This window comes from Meriones unguiculatus, chromosome 1 (genome assembly GCF_030254825.1).
Source record: "Meriones unguiculatus strain TT.TT164.6M chromosome 1, Bangor_MerUng_6.1, whole genome shotgun sequence".
Taxonomy (NCBI): Eukaryota; Metazoa; Chordata; class Mammalia; order Rodentia; family Muridae; genus Meriones; species Meriones unguiculatus.
This window is the reverse complement of record NC_083349.1, coordinates 135,751,848-135,772,412: the sequence shown is the minus strand read 5'-3', so window position 1 is coordinate 135,772,412 and position 20,565 is coordinate 135,751,848. Positions and strand designations below refer to the sequence as shown.

Genomic DNA, 20,565 nt, shown 5'->3' with positions numbered 1-20,565 from the left:
AATCAGTTCATGTCAGAGACAGTCCTCAGGGTTGTTTTTATTTTCATTTCCTGAATGACTAAGGGAGTTCCGCATTTACACAATGAAATACTTCTCAGCAATTAAAAAAAAGGAAATTATAAAATTTGCAGGCAAATGGATAGAACTATTAAAGATTATCATGAGAGAGGTAACACAGAAACAGAAAGACACACACAGTATATACTCATTTATAAGTGGATATTAGCCATATAATATAGGATAAACATAATAAAATCTATAGTCCTAAAGAAGGTAAACACCAAGAAACCTAGGGAAGAGGCTTAATCCTCATTCAGAAGGGCAAACAAAGTGGGAGAAGACAGGGATCAGGACAGGAGCCTTCCACAGAGGGCCTCTGAAAGACTCTACCCAACAAGACATCAAAGCAGATGCTGAGACTCATAGCCAAACTTTGGGCAGAATGCTGAGAATCTTCAGGAAAAAAGGGGCCTGGAGGGAACAGGAGCTCCACAAAGAGACCAACAGAGCCAAAATTCTGAGCACAGAGGGGCCTGTAGAGACTGATGAATCAACCAAAGACCATTCATGGAGAAGACCTAGACCTCCTGCTCAGATGTAGCCCATGGGCATTTCAGTCTCCATGTGGGTTTCCTAGTAAGGGGAGCAGGGACTGCCATGGACAATGTTGCTGCTTGTTGATCACCTCCCCCTGGTGAGGTGGCATTAGTAGACTGCAGAGAAAGAGGATGCAGCCAGTCCTAATGAGCTCTGATAGGCTAGGGTAAGATAGTAGGGAAGGAGGACCTCCCCTATCAGTGGACTAGGGGAAGGGTATAGGGGAGGAAGAGGGAGGGAGGGTGAGACTGGGAAGAGATGAAGGAGGGGTCTACAACTGGGATAAAAAGTGAATAAATAATAATAATAATAATAATAATAATAATAATAAAGAAAAAAAGAGTACTCTCCTCTTACTTTTTGTTTGAGAACTACTTTCATGTGTATAATGTGTCCACCCTCCATTCCTGCCCCTCTGCCTCCTCCCCTGTCCTGCCTTTGCCCTCCCAATGTCACCAATTTCAGGAGTTCTTTCTTGGTTTCTTTAATTTTAACCCACCGAATCCACTTAGTGCTTCTTCTGTGCATATGGGTGTACCGGTCATCTATTGGAGAATGGGTTATCTCTTGGGGGCCACATCCCTAAAGATAATCCTTTCAAAGTTAACTTGAAGGGTTGGTGAGATGTCTTATTGGACAAAAACACTTGTCATAAAAAAAGGCTAAAGACAGGAATTCAGTCCCTGAAACACACAGAGGTGAAAGAGGAGACTCTGCTACTCAGGGTTATCCTCTGCCCTCCACACCTGCTATGTGTGCACTCACAAAAAAGTACCCGTACACAGTAATAAGGATAGACAGCAAATGGTAAACACAATATGGAATTCACTCTCCATGTTCCTCTCAATGCCCATTTCCTTTGTATATTACTCACTTTAATCTTTCTTGCTGAGAAGACATTTTGTTTATTTTGTCTTAATGGATATCTGAACTTGTAAACTGCTAAAATCCAAAAGCATTTACTTTAAGAAGATTCTTTTATTTTATTTTAAGATTAATAGTAACAAAATATAAATTTGCAGTTGTCTGATAACAAACATACAAACAAACAAAATGAATCCCTCATTAATCATTGCTTACTGCTGCTGATTCAGTAATGACTGGTTTTCTTATTAAAGTTATCATATAAAGATCATTGGGATCAAAGAGGTAGTAAAGGATGAGACCAGCTTTTGCTACAGAAGTAGTCCCAAGCCAATCTGAGTTATAAACTCCACCTCCAAAAAGTAAAATTATAATATTTAGTAACTTAAGATAAAATTAGCCTATGGCTAATTCAATTAGGACCTGAAAACCCTACCATGTCCTATTCTGAGTCCCTCTTTCCCAAAAACAAGCTTTCTTCTCAGAAATTTTTCTGATTTTTTTTCTTGGCTTACTCACACATTTTTGGTGAGTCAAGGTCTGCTTTCTTTGACTACCTGCTCTTATGCTGTCTGCTGGAGTTTGCATCAGGTGTGGACACCCTACCACTCCTCTGCTTCTTGTGTCTCATATCCACTTATGAAAAATGTTATTTTAAAGGATGAAGCAAAAGTGACATTTGTTTTCCTGGAAGTCTCTTGTTTCAAAGGACTCAAAAGTGATTTGTTTATTTCAGAGGAAACGGAGACCATTTGGTGATGACAGATTTATTGGTTAAGTGGACATCACACAAAAGCACTTTCCTTACAGCTCAGGCTTCTTTCTAACCACACTCTAAATGTTCAACATAATGGGTGTTTTGGCAAATCAAACCCATGCAATTCAGTATAGTCACATTTCTGAATGTGCATGATCATTTTTCAAATACCTGGAGAAAAGAAAATAGATTACCCTAAATTGGTGGGGGGGAACTGGATGACCCAATCACAAATATATTTTGGATATAATATGGAGGTAATATAAGCAAAAATGATGAATCGTAAGGACGCCTATTATTTACAAAGGGCCTATAGGAAACATGCCCCATAGTTTAGTTTATTAATTACTGTCATAAACATCAGTATTATTTATTTGTCATTGATGATATGTTCATAACACTTTAATTTAAAGAATAGGCATGGAATATAGAAAGGTCCAAATCACTATTGCTGAATATCTGAATACTTTTTACCAAGAAAACAATTTCACATAGAAAGGACATTAAGATCTGACCAGTGAAAACCCATTCCTTCCAGAATTAATTTAAAATAAAAGAAATACGGTCAAACACGTGTTTACGATGTTTTCACATCATTAGACTAGCAACTGAATAGTAGCCACAGGGGTTAGGATAATCGATCTATACGCTAGCACAACCCTTATATTTGACAGGAGCCAGGTTAATCATCTCTAACAGTAAAGGTTTAACTATACGATATCTTCATGAATAAAAATACCTAACTTAAAAGTGAAATACACAAGCAGAAGTCGCGGAATAAACCCTTATCAGAAGCACCATTATACACTGATATTAAGTTTGGCACTCCAATCCTCAGTTTTCTCATCCTTCCAACAACCTGGATGCCTTTAAGGGGTTTCAAAATCCCCTCCAATTCTATCAAGATGCTGAAGATCAAACCACAGGTCTCACACACAGTAGGCGTGCTCTCCACTATGAGGCATCATCCTTTTCATGGAACAATACTTTGAATTAAGGAGTGTTTATGTTTTCACAAATGACTCCCACGAAATCCTTGGTGAGAATGAGGGTATAAAGGAACACCTAAATGGGCAGAATTAAGAACAATAATAAAAATACCCTGGAAACAAATTTTATACCTGATTCTAGGATCCTAAATCATACTCTACATTTGATATTATTTTTTAACAGAGCCCCTTATATTTCCTCCATAGGCCAGAGCTTTTGAATTTTCACACATATATTACTAAAATGCAAGAGAGGGTGAGGGCAATGGACAACAGCTATCGTCCTTTTTCTGAAGCCTTTGATGGTTTTAATCCCATCAGTTCAGTCCTGTGTTTCTATTGTAGTCTTCTCCAGGAGCAAGAAGGTGTTTACTCTGCTCACGGTTCTTTCATCTTTACATATGTATGTATGTATGTATGTATGTATGTATGTATGTACATGTATAGGTATATATATATATATATATATATATATGTATGTATATGCATATATATATACTCCGTGCCATTAGGTAATCACACACCCATGGAAAGATCTCTTGGATAGGTGTAATCTGGGGTGGCTGGACTGAGAAAATCAATGAGTTGATTCTAATTATCATCCCACAAAATAACCTTTCTTGAACTGAATTGCAAAACAATCCAGCTTTGAACAAAAGTACTAATGCCACTTCCTAAGGTTAAATGGTGATTCCAGCTAAAGTGTTTCAAATATAATAAATAAAAGAAGAAAGTTCAAAAATACCAGAAGAATAGGACAAAAAAATGTGCCAAAGTGTTTGTGTCTGTCCAGAGAATGACATAACTCCTTTATGAGGAAACCCCTTAATAACATTTCTCTTGCAGCTGTTGTGTTGATTGGACTCTCTCTAGCTCAGCACCTCTCTCAGTTACATTTTAATTATAAATCTGCTTCATGCCATACTCTTTGAATAAAATGTTTAAATTTTCTATTGGCTTGGTTTGACTTTCTCACTTCCAGAATTTTCAAAGCAAGTGATTCAGTGAGGAAATTACTTATTTCTATTCTGTGAGGGCAGCCATTTAGGTTACTTTATTCAATAATGCACTTTAGTGTCCTTGATAGAGACATTTCATAGCTATGCTTATAAATGTATTTTTTTAATTATAATATCTTACCTCTACTTAATTGTGTCTATGAAGAAAGCAATATGACATTTACAACCAGGAATAAAATCAATGTATTAATCCACAGTAGATTATCACATCCACACATTTACTTACTGAGAGCTACCAATAACATGAGTCTCAACGAAAAAATGAACTCATAAATTTCAATCACTGTAAACCAGTAAAATGTTTCCCCTATCCTTCTACACTGCCAATAAAACTTTATTACAAATTATATTTGGTCTGGACTCACTCTCTTCCAAAAGAACCTTTATGAAAAATGATATCTGCCTTGACAGTTTGTGTTTGCCTCTCTCTCTATCCATCTCCCTTCTTTATCTCCCCTCTTTCTCTATCTCTCTCTATATATTTATACATATATTATACACAAATATATATTTTATGCACGCATATGTGTGTCTGCTCACATGTGTATCATGCTTTCTATGTTCCCCAAAATATCCTGGCTGACTGACTGTAGTCATTTATTTTTTTCTATGTTCTGTACTTTGATAAATACTTTTAAATCATAAATGTTGCAAATTCATAATATCAGCATCATCATTTGTACCACAAACTGCCAGCAGTTCAATTATCAATTAATCCCCAATTGTTCTCTATTAATAAATGCAGTCGCTGATGAACAGTCTCCTTCCCATGGAGCAGAGCTCTGCGGTTGCAGCACTTTATAGAGTACTGTGTGGCCACAGCCCAGCAGCCCAGATGCCTCCTCGTATGGATGTGGAGTTCCCATGCTTCATTCTTCCCTGCTTTTGCTGCTCCCCGATGCCAAGATGAACAAGCTACCCTTAAATTCTGCATTTAAAAAAAATATAAAAACTCTCCTTTCATTACTTCTGCCTTTTTTTTTAGCTGCTTAACTTACAATTTCAGAATTCTGACCAAAGATTACAAAAGATGACATCTTTTGAGAGACCTTATAAGTTAATGATGCTATGTCATTAATTGCCACTGTTTGATTTTATTAAGTTTTCATACTTTCTCCCTGGAAAATCTAGCTTAGTTCCTGGCATGCTCCCCACCCTTTCCCAGAAATATGTTCTCCTCCCCATCCCTCTAGAGGCCTAAAAGAATCTCGCTAGTTGATCTTACATTTTTTAATATGCTTTTATTGTTTGGTTCTCTGCTTCCAAAGTTCTGATTTTTATAGTCATACTCACTGTTGTAATGTGTTTTATCTAATTTTAATTGTATATCTATAATTTGAAGATTTAATATCTCCAATTATGTGTTTATCAGTATCTACCCAAGTCCAGGATGTGTGTGTGTGTGTGTGTGTGTGTTCAACTAATAACAGTTTTAAGATAGTACAATTACATTTTATTTCAATCAGTATTTGATTGACAAGATACACATTTCTACAAAGGCCTTTCGGGAGATCCGTGGGTTTTTTTGTCTTATTTTTAGATGTGTTTTTTCTTTTTGTTATATTTGAATTCTCATCATTTCTTTCATTGTTGAGAGGTTCACATCCTCAATACCTGTTTACTAGCTAAATATTAAGTTAGACTTTTGCCTTTCTGGTTGATGAAAACATTGTGCGCCTGGACTGCCCAGTTCATTCATAAACAGCCACAGCTGGCAACTGAATACTTGAATCTGAATCTATGAATTGAACCATTTTATTTAAATTTAAAAAGTCACAGACGTCCTGTAATTATTTCTCAAGAATCTATTACATTATTTTGAAAAACTACGTCTACCACTGCCTCCTGAGTGCTTGTATGGTGTGCACAACTTTTCATTCAAGACACAAGACTCTCTGGATAGGTAGTTCTCAACACTCTCCAAACATTTGAACTACCTAGGAACACTTTCTGTCATGGTTTCCGTACTAGGTGTTTTGATCACATTCACAGCCTCACTGCCATTCCAACAAGATCTCCCAGATCCATCTCCTCCGATCCTCTGCACATTGTGTCCTGCTCCTTTCTCAGAAGAGACTATCATGCAACAGGTGTCCTGACAATTTGGCTTTTAAAGTATTTCTCTTCCCTCCTTCATGCTATTCTCTGTGCCTCTTGTTGGGGTGTGCTGTAAATGTGTTACTCAGGAACTAACCCCGCAGTAGGTTCTTCTTTGGGTTTTGACTAGGCATGATTGTTTACTGACATATGCTTGAAGGGGGAGCTTCTTTGATACAGGGTAAGAGCTACACTTATCCACCGGTCTAAGTTCAATGTCGAGAGTACAGTTAGAGATTGTACAGGTTCAGGGAAGTGGCAAGAGTGCATTCTCCTCCAGGCTCTATGGCCTTGGCAGCTGTGGGGTGTTGTCTACGTTTGCGGTACAAAACATGAATTCCTTCCTATTGAGCAGACCTTAAAGTCCATTATGCCAGCTGTCTGTTATTGAAACACTCAGAAAGTTTTTGAGAAATACCAATGTCCCAATATGCAACATGCTAATTCATATTAAATCCGTTGTTTTCACCGCATCCCTCCCAGGAGAACTCTTCCTCTGACCCACCACTATTTCTAAAATATATGCTCTCTTCTTTAACTATTGATGTTATGTATTCTAAATAAAACAATGAATGTAAATACTAGTATTTAAAATTATGTTCTGAAGATTAACAACGTATTCCTATGTAAACATTTTTATGCAAAATTCCCCAACTGAAAATGTTTGCATCCAATTTTAAATAAAATTTGATTGCACAAAATATTTAGTCATACAGAGCCAATATCTTTGAAAGTCATTATCCATTCTATGTGTCAAGACATATAATTGAATACAATCCTGTGGGTGTAGAATAATTTGAAGTTGAGATAGACTCCCAAGCAGAGGAGCAATAGAGCTAAAACATCCCTGCATGTTACAGAAGTTGAGTAGATTTTCATGGGATATTTACTTCAGGAAACCTCGCAAATAACTAAATTAATCCCAGAAATAATAAAACTAGGAAGGGAACACCAGTACAATGACTGGTGTGCACTTGGATCGTCTGTGTGTTTTGAAACACTGGGAACACGCTAAGCACAGGGTTGATGGCAAAGACGAGAGGGTCAGCTGAGATCATCACTATGAAGTTACTTCTAAAAATAGACATCAGGCTTAATTACTTGGAGGTGTAGCAAGATGGCAGAGCTCTTGATTAAATATGAGAGGCTTGCTTTACATTTGTAACAACTCACATACACACACACACAGAGATGCACACATATGCCTATGTGCAAATAGAAGTGGCCATTTTCCATTTTCTGTCTTTTTAAATCAAGTTGTGTTTAGACAAGAAATAAAAAAGAATATCACTGGGAAAATATCCCTAATTTTTTTATGATACATCTGTGTTTTAAGAAATTAGTGAGCATTAAGACTTAGAAGAAGCAAGAGAGGTCACAGGTGGTGCCCTTCAGAGGTTGAGAGGTGATCTGTAATCAGAGGAATAGATGAAGCTAGTGTTTACACATTGTCTGGAAGAAGGGTGTGAACAAGACAGGAGGGGCTCAAGGAAAGCATTTATGGCTAGAATAAATACACTGAATAAGTAGGTACTGCTTTTAGAAAGTGTGGTTAAATCTCAAAATCAATAGAACTAGCAAGAGACAGCATAAACGACTTCAGAGTGCACATAAGAAGGCATTTGCTGTATACTGAAACACAATTTAATAAAATTTACTTAAAATTTCAAAACAAGAAATAGTTTTTCAAATCCCAAGTGGTTACACAAAATCTGTGTACAGGGATCACACTGTCGTGATTTATTTTATGTAAATATCTATTATTTACAATGGCCAGTCTGTACACTATAGGATACAAACTATATCATGCTGAGGTATTATTATTGTGTGATGTGTCAACATTTAATGCAACTATGTCCTTAGATACATAACTATGAAATCAAGCTAAGACAGTTTACTAGTGCCTATGCTCATTAAAGGAGAATAAAAGTAACCAAGATAATCATAAAATTCAAGGAAAATCTATTTATACCTAAGAAAGGTGTTTCACCAAATTACTTGTTAACTGATGATGAGAAGTATTTTTGCGGGAGGAGTAAGATCTTAAGGTTTCAAACCTACTGTCTGAGATTTCCCTTGAAGGGCTGAGGACTAGCATTGGGCTCCGGAAATCAGAGACCAATCTCTAGACCAAAAAGACAAACTCTACTCAACTTTACAGGGCCACTCCCATAACCTAAGCAAGACAAGCCTTTGCAAAGCTGGGTAGGGACTTGAGTCTGTGTGATTTTCAGTCCAGAGTCTGATGATTTGTTTAGTGCTTAGAGTTTAGAGTGCACCAAGTAAACTTAGAAATCAACCCATCTTGGAATCAGGGTTAATGAACTGTTCAATGCATTTAAGGTTTTCTTGCTAAGTCGTCAAGTGTGTAGTAAGTTTTCTTTCTCCTTACATGTTCTGTGGTAGACAGAGCAGCAATCATTCATTTCTGAAAGTCACTTCACAGAGATCTCGCTCTTGTAAATTCGACAACTTTGAAAGAAATTAAATCTTCATTGAGATTTTTTAATAATATATTGTAAAATATGCTGAATTAATACCATTTATTCAAAACTACATGCTGAACAGTATCATCCATATCAGCATAAAATGTTTCTAGAAAGCATTCGTGAATTTTCCACATTGAAAGGCAAGTTTCAAAGGTAAAAACAAACTAAATAGTGTGAATGCAGCTCATGTTCATATCCAGGGTGTTTTGCTATCCTGAGCTGCCTTTACCTGAGCAGTTTTCCTCAAAAACTAACTATACACAAGACACAATGAACTACTTTTTGTAATTTATTGTTATTTTATTCTTTTATAATTTATTCACTTTATATGTCAACTGTAGCTCCCTTCGAATCCAGCCCTCCCTCCCTCTTCACTCCTATTTGCCTCCCCTAGTCCTCAGAAATGGGGAGGTCCACCTCCTCAACCATCTGACTCAAGCCTATCAAGTCTCAGACTGTGGTGCCTATGAGCTACATCTGAGCAGGGGATCCAAGTTCTCTCTATGCATGGTCCTTGTTTGGTGCATCAGTCTCTACAGGGCCCACACCCTGTGCCCAGATTTGTTGTCTTTGTTGGTCTCCTTGTAGATCTCCTGTCCCCTGGGAGTCCTTCTATTACCCCACTCTTCCATACAACTCCCAGCACTCTGCCCAAACTTTGGCTGTGCCCCCAGCATCTGCTTCCATCCCCTGAAGGGTGGAGTCTTTCAGAGGACATCTATGTTAGACTCCAGTGCTGTTGCCTCTCTTCAACCACTTCCACTGTCTATTCTGCAGCCAGTACTGATGAGACCTGATAGGCTAGGGTCAGATAGTAGAGGACCTCCACTATCAGTGGACTAGGGGAGGGGCATAGGGGGGAAGTGAGAGGAAGAGTGGGACTAGGAGGAGATAAGAGAGGGGGCTACAGCTGGTATACACAGTGAATAAATTAAACAATAAATAATAAAAAAAGCCTCTGAGATTCCATCTTATATCCATCAGAATGGCTAATATCAAAATCTCAAGTGACAGCACATTCTGGCAAGGATGTGGCAGGAGAACTGTTTTCTTTATACGGAGAAACTATCACTACACAAAACACATAGGAATTCTGTGCGAGATATACTTTCAGTATTGGGATATATATATATTTGCCATTCATTAAATGGAGTAGCTAAATTAAGAAAGAACTACAGCCCTGCAATAAGACAGCATGAAAACTACTATATACTCTCCCAGTTAACTAAAAGTGGAAATTTCATTGCCATGTTTTAGTCTATTTAATTGGAGCTCTATCTCTTGACTGAATATTCCACAGTGAACGTGTGTGTGTGTGTGTGTGTGTGTGTGTGTGTGTGTGTGTGTGTGTTTATGAGTATGATTATGTCTGGGTACGTGCCTGTGTCTGTCTATGTACAACTTCATTTTTTGTTTTGTCCATCATAAAATGTTATTGAAAACAGGTTTATAATGGAGAGGTAGGAGGAGATGTCCAACAAGAATATTAGGTAAAAAGATATCCAAGCAGGAGAGGTTGAGAATTTCTTTTTTTTTTTTTTTTTTTTTTTTTTTTTTTTTATGGCATGGCTGAATCTCCTTGTCTTTCAGGGATGCCAGTAAAATTATTCTAGAGACAGTGCAGATTGTTTTCAATCTGTAGCAGTCACTTAGGCCAGCAACTCTTTGTATTTCAATACCAATGGTAAATGAAAATAGATGCATTTTTATTTTTACAGGATGCATACCCACGGTGTGACTGTCCTTTTCAGACATGTTTAAATAGTAAGTCATATTTACAGATCTAGACACTGGGGCTTTGCACATGCTCTTCAGGCTCATTTCGAGGAAACTAAGGCACAAGGGAGTTCCATTTCGAGCCCACAATGGCTCCCGGTGAGGCAGCCCGGGAGCTCTTCTCTAACTGCGCATTCCTTGAGTCTTCTCTACATGTTCTTCTTTGTCGCCTAAATAACTTTAGGTTGGTTTTGAGGCTTCTCCTCAAGCATCGTCTTGTGTGCTTGAACACATCATTACTTCTAGCCGAGGTTCAGAAAGACTAAGAGACCAGAAGGTGTGAAGATCGGTGGTGGGCTGTTGCCTGAGCACGTGAGAGCCCAGCCTTCACAGGAAGCCTCTGCCCTGAGGCTGGGCTTGGCCCACAGTGAAGGCTTGCGGGATCTGTCACCTAAGGTTTTAGCGGGCTGTTACGTCCTGATTGTGGAAAGACCCTGGTGATTTCTCTTCCTGTTGCTTCCCTACTTTCCCTGTTACACACCACTCATCACCAGTTATCAACAGATTGGCTCAGAGTTGCCTTTGGAGTGTGCCATCCTTGCTTGGCTGATAGGCCGAGTAAGAACGAAGACAAGCCTGTTAGGATTTGTTAACTGCTGTCTAAGTCCACAAACACAGGAAACAGTGTTATCACTTCTTTATATTTCCCTAACCATGTCTGTTTTCAAGAACAATTTTGATAAAGCGCCACTTCCTAAAGCCAAACTGACCTAGAAGAAAAACTATAAGTTTTTTTTTTTTTTTTTTTAACGTTGGATGTGGAAGTTCACAAAGTGGTATTTCTGGAAATGTGGGCAGCAGCAGACTGCAGACTTGGACGCCTGAACTCTGGCTTTCCTGGCATTTCATTCTGTCTCCATGGTTTACATCTACATTCTGTTGCATTTAATACATCCACACTCATTTATATTTTCAATGAGGGGGAAAAAAAAGACCCTCACATGTAAACACAGCTTATGGTTGGGGAGATTTTAATTGTCGAAGGCAGTAAACATAGTGAGAGCTTGTTTTACTTTTGAAAAATATTAAACAGGGAGAGATACCACTTGATTTCCATATACTCTGTCAGAAAGCAGTTTTCAAGAGTTCTTACAGTATGAGGGCCTTTTGCCAACTCAGTGATGTTTAAAAAAAATCACAGCAAAGTGTACTCTTGTGCCTAGAGTATTACATTGAAAAAAAAATCATGTTTTCCTGAGGCTCATTTCTTAGCTACTAACATCAGCATTGTGCGGACTGTTCTTTGCATTCAGTTGATAAGGGACTCCCCCCTTGTACTTGTTTCCACTCCTGAAGAGTACGACTCTGACAAGTTTGCTGTTTCACAGGTGGGTAAGTGTGCAGTCCCCCACACATTTCCTGCGCAGTCCTGACAGCGCAGGAAGCTGTTGTGTAGACACTGCTGCACACATTTTACCCCAGCCTTTGCACGTTAACTACAACACTGCAGCAGTAAGTGTATTTGGGAGTCCTTTCTAGCAGAGTTTTAAGGCTGTTTTCAAACGGTAAAATCTAGGCTTGTAAAACTCTACTGGCACTGGCCAACTTCAGCTGGACAGCCCTGTTTGTCTGTCCCCTCTAAACCAGAGAGGCGACTTCACCTTGCTTATTTCGTAGCCCTTGCTCACGTAAGATAGCTCTGATTGTCTTCCTCCTTGTAGTACTGTGGAAATCTCGGCAAGTGTATAGAGAATAATGATGCAGGGGCCTGGCCGTTGGGACTGTCCTGACTACCCTTGATTACCAGCTCTGGCCTGTGCGTGCCTCCACACAGCTGGGCATGCAGCAAGCTCAAGGCTTCATGGTAGAAACATTTACATATTACAGCCTTTAACACCAAAACCCCAATCTAGCTTTACTGTTATCAAAAAACTTTATTTTGAATTTTAATATACATACTAATCTACAAGACTCAGTATGAATTCATTACTCAAATATTTTCTTTTACTTGTGTTACATTTTACCTAGTTCAGGACCCTCTGCATCACTTTCTTAACTGAGCGTTCTATGAAAATATAACCAAAGCTGAAATCTATAAGAATAAAACACTATCAATCTCAATGCCACACAAATATTTAACATCTCATACTCATAATTTTAATCATTGCAGCCTATATGTGCTTTAGTTAGAAAAATTTATAGTGTCATTGAAGGCTATAAAATAAATATTATGGCATTTAAAGATATTTAAAATAAATTGATTTCATAAAAAATGTAAAAGCAACTTTTTAATTTAAAGGTACAATCAATAAAGTCAAAATTCCAAAGATTTAAGTATTGTCACCATCATTTTTAAATATCATGGAATATTAAACATTTTAAAGCAAATGCTGAATTTAAAAAGTAACCTAATGATACATATGTTAAAATAATTTATTAATCTCATAATATGTCTAGAATAGAAAAAGCAGAGAAATTAATTTTTTAAAGATCCTTTCCTTCACACAAATCCTTTGTCAAAACGTATAGTAACAATATGAATTTTGCCTGGTCATTCCTGTACTCATACAGGTGTAAGAAAATAATACATCTGTAAAATATTTTTATTAGCCCTGCCTGCAAAGAAATGCCAGTGAGAGTGCACAACTTATACACAGTAATACAAATGTATTTAAAATATAATTATATAAGTAAAATATAAGTATAAAGTACTTGGAAATTCATAAATTATGGATACTCTTAACTAAGTATAATTTGTTCAATGTAGAAGAAAATTGACAATTAACTCATTTGATCAAACACAAATGTATATTCTTAGCGCACGATTTTCTGTTAATTTAATAATATACTTGTCCAAAGGCTTTACGCTAAAACATTGGCAAGTATAAAAATGATGCATGGGTTTTGAACACATGGGTGAATAAATACGTTATGGATTGGCTTTTAAGATGTACGTACTTTGGCCCCCGGAGATGGCTTGAAAAATGTAAAAATGCATGTGCTGCAAGCCTGGTGACCTGAGGTTAATCTCACCTGGGGGCAGGAGAGACCAGGTCTGACAACGCTGTCCTTGTGCAACACGTGCACACATTGTGACACATGGGCTCCCTCTACACCTAACTGTCATACACAGCCACACTAATAACGGGCGGGAAACGTTCTGTGAAGATTCACATACTGTGCAGCACAGTTTCTTAAAGGGCAAACAAGCTCATGCTTTCGGGATAAAGTAAAACAGGAGGCCTTTAAGAGAGGACACCAGGTTTAGAGGTATCCTATCTTCAAACAGCGCCCAGTATGCACGGTCAAGCTTGGCCTTTGGGGACCATTCTGCTGCACAGAGTACAATGTTCCTTAACGGCTGGCTTGGAGCCTCCCTGATGGCTGTGAATTAGTAATGACGGGTTTCCATCAGAACTATGTGCTGTGATGCTCCTCTCAGAGGGCTTCACTTCAGCGCAGTTACCCAGAGCAGCAACCTTAGAAACAGCATGACCACGACCGGAAAAACCTCAGTGCTCCGCTATCTTTATGGACTTTAATCATGATCAGTGTTAACCACAAAAGTATGTCAATATACACTGAAACATACAAACAAAATGTGACATCAAATGAATAGGTTAAATAAAAAATAACTTTTACTTATTTTGGTTTCAAACTTAAGGTCTTACATTATGGTCTGTGATTATTTATTTTTTCTTCTTAAAAAAGTTTTAGTCATTGGAATATTTCCATAATACCATGTGCCCAAGGAAATTTACTGGCCAACTAAGAATTGATCCTCTTAGTGTTATGATTATAATCAACGAGGAATAGGGCTACTGCTAATATTCTCATTACACATAATAATTTTCCTCAAAAATGTATCATCAAAAATTGGGGAATGTGAAGTAAATTGAAGTTTTGAACTGTAAACTATTTGAAAGAGAGACATTAATTACAAATATTAACAGAAAATGTCAAGACATTCTTATATATAATTTATATTCTAATAAATCAACATTCTACCCTTTCATTAATCAGTAGATATTAAAAACTTTTACGGCAATGCTCCAAATACACTTTCTAAAGTTGTATATTTAAATTAAGAGAAAGAATATGGTCTAAATCTAATTATAATTAAAGTTAGATTTATATGGGATTTTGTATGTAATATAATTCTTTTTTATTGAAAAAAACTAAAAGTAATCCCATTTAGTTATATATTCATATACAGACATCATTCCAATGAATGAAGTTAATTTCCATTATATATGGGAATTTCCCCTAAATTTTCTCAGATATGACAGAAATTTAACCTTTTTTTTTCTATTTAATTCTCCCTTGATATTACTTATTATAGTGATTTGGCCTTATCATTAATATATGTTACACTCTCTAGCATTAGGATGAAGGGATATTTTTCCTAACACAGAAGGAATATCTATATGAGTGTTATTATTATTATTATTAATTTTCTGTCTGGATTTTGCTTACAGAATATCAACATAATTGTTTTCATCCATAATTACTATAAAAACATGAAGTTTTACATATGCAATGCCAGGTGAATCTGCCACTATTCCTCTCATTGACTGTTCTTCCTTTTAAAATGAACAAAAAATAAAGAAATACATCTGCAGGGAACTGCAAACAATTTCTATTTTTCTTTGAGTTTTCCACTCTCTGCTTACTTTCCAGCTGAAAGAACATGATTTAAAAAGAATTACTGATCATGGCGTTGAGAGATATTAACTGAAACTGTTCATGTAGCTCAATAATACTTATATTTGTTTGTTATTTTTTAAGTCAGCTCATCATTTAAGAAATAGCCTCGCCTAAAATTAAGCTAACAATGCCATTTTATATACAATAGCGTTGAGCTATTTAAACTGTTCTTATTTTTCTGGATATCTAAGATCCTAACGTTAGTAATTTATTCCAAAGGAAATACAAAAAGCTATAAGCCTGTAGCATGGATGAATAACAAAGTAGTTTGTTTTATTTTCAGAAAACATGATAGTTAGCTTGTTATATCTAGGAAATATCACATGAGAATAACAGAGTTAGGGAGACTTAACGCTATTCTGTGGTTAGCTTGTAGTATAGTTTAGATACAATACTTGTCATTCTGTAAAGCCCCACACAGAGACTAGCATATTTTGGACTCAATACTGTGTATTAATATAATAGCTATGAATATTTCTAATTTCACAAAATCTAATATGATTCAAAACCTAATAAAAATCTACATCCCCAAATTTTTCATTTCATTTTAAAGGAGTATAAATGTTTCCCTTAAAATAAAACGTGTGCTTATTTTCATTAACCTAAAGTGACCAGAAAATAAATATGTATACATTAATGGTATATATTAACTGTGCAAAAGCTGGTTAGATTAAGTGAACACAGCTATTTCAACAAAACTGAGAAGTTTATGCCTACTGCTCTATGGCTTTGTGTAATTGAAGCCAAGAGGTTCACAGTATTTATGGACATTTTTCCCAATCACCTGGCTTGTGCTCATTGTTTTAAGCACGGTTGTAACTTTAAGAGTCCCTTTGAAGGAGAGGCAGATGTTGGCTTTACTAAATTTGCTGGAAAGGGGAGCTGGCCCAAAGTTGTAAAAATGTTTAGCACGCACAATGACAATGTCACAATTTTCTGTTAAGATTGGTTATTTTAATTGTTAATTAGCGATAATGGAAGACTAAAGTCTATAAATATTTGCTTTCATACTGGTAAGCTTTTGGGGTTTGTATAAATATGCTTTCATGTATGTTTTCAGAACAGAAATACTGGACAGCGTTATATATTGAAATTGTTGCATTATTACTATGAATAAGAATGTAAGGTTTGTACCAGATTTGATTGTTTAACACTATTCCCTGGTGCTTACATTCCTATTAGAAATTAACTCATTTATCATACTAGTATTAACAACAGGTATAAAGAGAGTTGATTCTAATATCACCATAGATTGAGACATTGTATACACTTCCACTATAAGTACCCAGTGACTGTAAAACATCTAAAAATATAGATTGCTGCTAACACGCATGACTCAATTATCATCCATTATAGTCCTAAATCTCAGATTGTCCAATATAATCTGTTGGACATTTATGAATTATGAAGGAGTGTTGAAATGTCCAAGCTGTGTCACGTAAGGCTTATGTGTTGATAAGAAAACACAGTTATAACTATTTTCTATATTGCTTAACCCTTTGGTACAGCAAATGTTGTCTTGATTGCATGAAATGACTTGACCTTGAACTGACTGTTCACTGTATAGATGAAATGAGAGAAAGATGGCTTGAAGTTAAATGTACCTACGATCAAATTGATATTAGGTCAGAGCCTGAAGACATGGACCTTATTTTCAACACGTGTGCCAAGTCAACTGGTGCATGATGTTGGGGGCCCATCAGTGGGAACACTCATTCCAAGGCAATCCCAGTGACAATTATCTTCACTAATGATTGGATTTCCCGTTCTTATAACCTATTAATACATTATGGGCTCGACACAAATTTTTATTCTGTCTGCTTGTTTCAATGTTCTGACACGATTTTACAAGATGAAAACAAGCTTTGCTTTGCTGTGGGTTATTTCCCCCTGACAAAGGTGATCAAAACTACTGTTCGTCAATGTTAAGACAGTTTTTACTAAAATAACTTAAGAAAGTCAGTTTTTAGTCTTACTTTCCCTGTTTCCCCAACCAAAAATAATTTGCGCTTGAAGAGAAAGTCCTTCATGTATGTGAATAATCATTAGGGCGTCTGTTCTGCTAAGAAGCAGAACATAGTTTCCTCCTGCAGAAAGAAAACTGAGTCAGAGCTTCGGGCCCTTGCTGAAGTAATTGTTACTCTGCTCAGGCCATCCAAGCATTTCTGTTCATAAATGTCCAGTCTGGGGAAACCCCGGTGCATTCTAATGCCTTCTTAGGAACCTTTTCTTTGCCTTAGAATTTAATAGACAGTTACAGATAAGCTCGAAAAAGAATGACAGCGCTGGTTTCTTTCTTTGACATAACTAATAACAATGGAACATTAAAAGTTCACTCTGAAGCAAGAAAATGTTCAACAGTGAGCCTGGGAAGGAAGGAGAACCCCACTCTGCGGTCACAGAAAGTTTCTGTCCTCTTTCAACAGGACACAAAATTCAGAGCCCTTACTGTCATACACTACAGATCACCTTGACTAACTTGCTTAAAATACTAATTTATTCAATTCTTTATATAAATGTATAGAATTACATTACGGACTCTCAAACCACTAACACAGAAGATTAAATATATACAAACATTAAATTAGTTATGTGACATCTTCCAAAAGTCTGTACTCGGGTTGCCTTGTACCTACAGAGAAGAATTAAATAGAGAAAGGAAGGAAGGAAGGAAGGAAGGAAGGAAGGAAAGAAGGAAGGAAGGAAGGAAGGAAGGAAGGAAGGAAGGAAGGAAGGAAGGAAGGAAGGAAGGAAGGAAAGAAGGAGGGAAAAGTTGGAAACATAATGAAAATAGCTAAGGGCTTTGGTGTGTTTCCTGGAAACTTTCAGTTTCTCTGGACTGCCAGGAGGCACTGGCCACTGAACTTTCAGGCCCTTGAAATCTTTTTTTAGGGAGGCTTCTTTTCTTTGGGCTCCTCAGGTTACCCACATCTTCTCTGGATCTTCATCCAGCACTGTCAGAGCCCCATCAGTCAGCATTCAGGGGTTTCTCAGAGCACTGCTCCACTAATCAAGACTTTTATTTTCCACTTAACAAGTTCAGGGTTTTGGTTGGTTGGTTGGTTGGTTGGTTAGTTGGTTGATTGGTTGGTTGGTTTTGTTTTATTTTGTCCTAGAGAGTACCACATGAATCTAATTACTTTAAGAACAATCTTTCTTCAAGTTATTCACAATCTTCAGATGTAGTCCTTAAATACTTCTAGATTCCTAGATAATGCCTTTTCCACCAAATAGAATGTACGTCTTCTTTTTTTTAATCATTTTAACTAGGGTGCTATTTCAGGAACTCTTAAAGCAAAGTGTAAAATAATAATAAACAAGCAATGTATTTTTTGCGTATTTTGTCAATTCCCAGTTAAAGTTCAAGATACTACGCAATCATCTAGAAAGCCGGTTAAGGATGTGAGAATTCGAGCTGTTCTGATTTGGGAATTGGAAGGGAAAAGTCGAGGAGAAGCTCCCACAGGCACCCTGGTGCAGGCACGCAGGCAGGCACACCAGTGGACACAGCATCCCAGGGAGCACACCCCTCCCCACTCACGGTTGGACCGCCACGCTCTTTAACCGATTTCGCACACTGTCACTTGCCCTTTTTTCACCACTTCTGGAAAACTAGTTTGCGATCTTGGAGGGTTTTGAAGAGCTGGGCGCAGATATATTAACCTCAGCGAAACACGTGCTCCTGAATTACAGGGCCGAAGCTTCAAGGAGAACTGGGCCAGCGGAGCCGGGAAAGGCTAGCCAGGGGCGAGAACCTTCCCGCACCTTCCCGCCCCTGCACTGCGCAGCGCGCGCTCTCCCGGGGCGAGCTCTGCCCACACTCACCTGAGCTGTCGCTTTTCCTTTTGCTGCCGCTTCTCTTCTCCACCTCCGCGGGTGACAGCGCTTGCCGGCCATAGTCCCCCGGCGCGCACGCGGCCCCGGTCGGGGTGCTGGAGCCCAGGCTGGACGAGTTAGAGCACAGGACGGGAGGGCTGCTCCCCAGCTCCGGGGGCCCTCCCGAGTCGGGCTGCAGGCACAGGCTGTGGCGCGCCGCGCTCGGCGGGGAGGACATCTGCGGGAGGTGCCAGTTGCTCTGCAGAGCCTGGTGCTGCTGCTGCTGGTGGTGGTGATGGTGGTGGTGGTGGTGGTGGTGGTGGCCCCTGTGGTGCTGGCTCCCAAACATGCCCTCCTCGTTGGGGTATCCTGCGATTATACAAGAGGAGGAAGACGTGGAGAGTTCGGGGTAGGACATGTGGTCAGATCTTCCGTGGAGGGCCAGCGAGGACTGCGAGAAGGGGTGCAAGCCTTGCGCTGTGGCGTGGGGGCTGCGCAGGCAGCCAAAGAGGGGGTGTTCCATGGCATGCAAGTCTCGGGCTTCCAGGCAGAAGACTTCGCGAAGGTCCCAGAGGCCACCAAGCTCTGCCTGTCACTTTTTTTCACTGGAAATCCTAGGACTCTTTACCTCACACACTCCCAAAGCAGGAGCCGCGCGTTTGAGCAGCGCCGGCTAATCCTGGTCCCGAGCCTTAGCGGCCAGTCTCCAGCACATATAAACACCGGGACCTGGAGGAGCTTCCCTCGCAGCTGCTCGGATGTCAAGTGTGGGAGAGGTGGAAGCCAAGAGAAGGTGGTCCCAGAGAACTGCTTTCAGGGGGGAAATGGCTCCGAGAGGTTATAAATAGAGTGTAATGTGAGCTGGGGGCTGGCTTAGGAGCCCGGAGCTGACCACATGCAAACTCCCTCCAAAACTCCCGCTCAGTCAGCGCCACCACGCTCTCTCATTTCCAGTTCCCAATTGCTGGCAGGACAAGAGGCTGCTCCATGCCCGCCCTGCCCTGGGAGCTTCCAGAACAGCCAGTGGCGAGCACAGAGCCTCAGTAGCTCAGAGCCACCGCGATCTGTCGCACAGGTCCCCAATGGCCAGGCGCGCAGCCAGCCATTCTCGGCTTCGCTAAGCCTGCACCCAGTGTGCCTGACTCGCTCATGGTTATTGGGATCTAGGTTTGTCAGGCTTGGTGCAGGGAAGCAGTAGGGTCACCTTCAGGCACTCCAGGATGACTCCCTGACCCTGCAGATCAAGGAGAACTTACTACAGTTCAAGGGAAGGGAAAGAGCTGAAGCACTCCAGCTTTTGAAACTGCAATGCGCAGTTCCAGGGCCCAGGGGCACATAACGGTGCCCCCCACCCCAAAACAGACACACACACACTTATTAGGTGTCTGAGGATGGGTTGAGAAAGAGAGAGAGAGAGAGAGAGAGAGAGAGAGAGAGGAGAAAGAAAGAAAGAAAGAAAGAAAGAAAGAAAGAAAGAAAGAAAGAAAAGAAGGAAGGGAGAAAGGGAGAAAGGG

At 38.9% G+C, this 20,565-nt stretch overlaps 1 protein-coding gene across 1 annotated transcript in view; it reads right to left on the bottom strand.

Annotated features, from left to right (window-relative positions):
* The window catches only part of Meox2 (mesenchyme homeobox 2), a 60,474-nt gene extending 40,608 nt beyond the window's left edge, over positions 1 to 19,866 (bottom strand). Inside the window, exon 1 of the mRNA XM_021649479.2 lies at positions 19,061 to 19,866. Coding sequence (XP_021505154.1) covers positions 19,061 to 19,574 — 514 coding nt within the window. The 5' untranslated portion in view covers positions 19,575 to 19,866. The remainder of the gene's footprint in view (positions 1 to 19,060) is intronic.
* Positions 19,867 to 20,565: the final 699 nt, after the last annotated feature.